The sequence below is a fragment of the Octopus bimaculoides genome, chromosome 13 (genome assembly GCF_001194135.2).
Source record: "Octopus bimaculoides isolate UCB-OBI-ISO-001 chromosome 13, ASM119413v2, whole genome shotgun sequence".
Lineage (NCBI taxonomy): Eukaryota > Metazoa > Mollusca > Cephalopoda > Octopoda > Octopodidae > Octopus > Octopus bimaculoides.
In genome coordinates, this window is record NC_068993.1 from 8,253,756 (window position 1) to 8,257,107 (window position 3,352).

The 3,352-nt window shown below is 38.2% G+C and overlaps 1 protein-coding gene across 2 annotated transcripts in view; it reads right to left on the minus strand.

Annotated features, from left to right (window-relative positions):
* LOC106876300 (uncharacterized) overlaps positions 1-569 on the minus strand; it is a 2,231-nt gene extending 1,662 nt beyond the window's left edge. Inside the window, exons 1-2 of one of the 2 annotated variants that reach the window (XM_014924798.2) lie at positions 545-569; positions 246-383 (exon numbers count right to left, since the gene is read on the minus strand). In XM_014924798.2, coding sequence (XP_014780284.1) covers positions 246-336 — 91 coding nt within the window. In that variant the 5' untranslated portion in view covers positions 337-383; positions 545-569. Of the gene's footprint in view, positions 1-245; positions 508-544 lie in introns of those variants that run through there. The other variant, XM_014924796.2, reaches the window with a different exon arrangement.
* Positions 570-3,352: the final 2,783 nt, after the last annotated feature.

Sequence of the window (3,352 nt, forward strand, 5' to 3'; positions counted from 1 at the left end):
ATATATATATATATATATATATATATATATATATATATATACCTAAAGCATGAATCCATTCATCCATACAGCAATATATACATAAATTCATACAGACAAGAGTTGTGGTCAATATAAAAAAATGAACTGTTTATTGTTGCCGCCAGAGGTACGCTCAGTTAATGAACTTCGAACCACTAGAGCTCAATGATCCAGATATACGTTATATGTATGTGTATACTGTATAGAAATAGATTACCACTTACCTTCAGCCATCTTTGGTTCCATCTTCATGACGGCACCACTTCCCAGACATACCATTACAGCTGAATAGAAGATAATGTTTACTCCATACATCGTGGTGTTGATTTACTCTTCTCAAAATGTCGACACAGAATTGCTCGCTAGTGAGAAAGACGTTTGACAGATGACAGACAAATGTGCAACATGAGAGTGATCAGTCTTATATTTGTAGTGCATCACATAATTCGTGTAAGGTTTTGTAATCTTAAAAAGAGGATGTTGAATGCAAATACAGGATAAGAGAAACGGGATAAATACTTACTTGAAGATTAGTGTAAATACTTTAGTATAAAAGATTATATCAAAACACTTCAAAATTTAATGATCTGTTTCTCAGAAAATTTTTTTTTTTTTTTGGTGTCTGTTTAAATTTGATACTTCCTTTCAATTTTGTTTGTTTGTTTTTTTGTTTTTTTATTTTTTAGGGACAGTTTTTTGCTGTGTTTTTTGCAACAATGGAATCATTGTTCTTTGAAACGTCATCTTTGTTACGGTGGGAAGTTTAGAATCGCTCAGCAATCACTAAGTTGAGGAAAATTAAGAATATATGCTGTATTTTTTTCAATCATTGTAGTAATTGAAATATATTAACTCATACACACATTTACATATAGATATATATATGTATATATGTATGTATGTATGTATGTATGTATGTATGTATGTATGTATGTATGTATGTATGTATTTATGTATGTATATATATATATGTGTGTGTCTGGAGGCGTAATGGCCCAGTGGTTAGGGCAGATCGGGCATTGTGAGTGTTTATTGAGCGAAAACACCTAAAGCTCCACGAGGCTCCGGCAGGGGATGGTGGTGAACCCTGCTGTACTCTTTCACCACAACTTTCTCTCACTCTTACTTCCTCTTTCTGTTGTGCCTGTAATTCAAAGGGTAAGCCTTGTCACACTGTGTCACACTGAATATCCCCGAGGACTACGTTAAGGGTACACGTGTCTGTGGAGTGCTCAGCCACTTGCACGTTAATTTCACGAGCAGGCTGTTCCGTTGATCGGATCAACTGGAACCCTCGTCGTCGTAAGCGACGGAGTGCCAACAACGGCAATATATATATATATAGACATAATACAAATGATATATGAGCATATGCATGTATACGTACATGTATGTACATACCTACATCTACATGTATATATAGATGCATATCCGGGTACAGGACGTCAAAAAAAGAACGGGAACATAAAGCACAAAAACTAACTTTGTTTACAGGCAACAGAACGAACACATAGGAAAACAGACGAGCCACTTACGGAATTTTTCCTTCATCAGCTGCCTCTATTCTAAACTAGGCGTTTCGAAGATGTTACAGAACGCGCTCTTAGAATAGCTCTTCCTGAGTAGTGGATTAACCCACTAAACAGAGGATTCCAAGGTAGCAAACACAAGCCAAGACAGGAAAAATTAGACAGTATATATATATATTTATATATACACAAATTCATATTTTCTATGTATGCATGAATGAATCTCTGTGTGTGTGCGTGTGTATAAAAAAATTATTAAAAAAGTCTTAATACAGTAGAAAAATATGAAGATAGACTTTCTTACATTGAAATTGCTAGTTGTCACTATAGCGATAAACATATCCTTATGGGCGATTTATCGATCATGTTGGTACTGACTATCCGGCAAGAGCTGGTGTACTTCTTCGCCATGGTGTAGGTCGAATGAACTCCAGCGGTCTGCGTGACCCCTCTATCTGCAGGGAATTCAGTTTAATCATCACAAATATCACTTTTCAACAGCGAAATTTTTGCACGACGACGTGGATGCATCCTAGATATAAAGATTGGCATCTCATAGACTATGTTATCACTAAGAAGCGAAACATTAAGGACGTTAACATTAAACTTTCCTTTCATAACATCTGCTATCTCTCTGACCATTCTCTTCTCTGTACTAAGATTACTCTCCATCTGAAACGCACAAGACTACAAAAGTCATCAGTGCCTAAGGGTATTGATGTTCTGCCTTTGAAACCTACTGAAAAGCAGGCGGAATTCTCTATCAAGCTGGACACTCCACTCAACATTGTTGATATCAACGATGACATAGGAATATCTTGGAAGGGTTTGCGTGATGCAACGCACTCTGCATCTGTAGAGGTTCTTGGACTTCCTCTTCCTAAACATCAAGATTGGTTCAGTGATAGCAAGACAAATGTTCAGCAGGTGACAGATAAAATGCATAGTTCTCATAAAACATGGATAAATGATGAGACCTCATTGAGAAAAGAGAATGCTTATTTAAAAAATGCATAGGCCAGGTCCGACGTGCTCTGAGACAGATGAACGAAGATTGGTGGTCATACTGAACTCCAAGAAGCTGCAGGCAGAAAGGATTCTAGAGCCTTTTTTTATGGCCTCAAGAAAGTGTATAGTTCTCAAGAGCACGGGGTTAATCCAATTTTGTCATCCAACAGGGAAACACGGTTGACTGACAAATATGACATCCTGAAACGATGAAAAAATCACTTTGAATCCTTGTTGAACTCCACCTCAGTCACTAATGATGACGTCATAACGTCCATTTCACAGTACGCTGAAATACTGGAATTGTCTTTGGAGTCTACCTCCCTGGAAGTGGTAAGCTCTGTAAAACAGATCTCTTTTAGTTAAGCACCTGGCAGGGATATTGTCCTTCTTGAAATCTACACGCCTGTCGTATATATATATATATGCATAGATTGTGGCATTCCGTCGCTTACGACGTCGAGGGTTCCAGTTGATCCGATCAACGGAACAGCCTGCTCGTGAAATTAACGTGCAAGTGGCTGAGCACTCCACAGACACATGTACCCTTAACGTAGTACTCGGAGATATTCAGCGTGACACAGTGTGACAAGGCTGACCCTTTGAATTACAGGCACAACAGAAACAGGAAGTAAGAGTGAGAGAAAGTTGTGGTGGAAGAGTACAGCAGGGTTCGCCACCATCCCCTGCCGGAGCCTCATGGAGCTTTAGGTGTTTTCGCTCAATAAACACTCACAGTGGTTATGTATTTTCCGAAGTATAGTACAGATGTATAGCCGGAATATGTGCTGTTT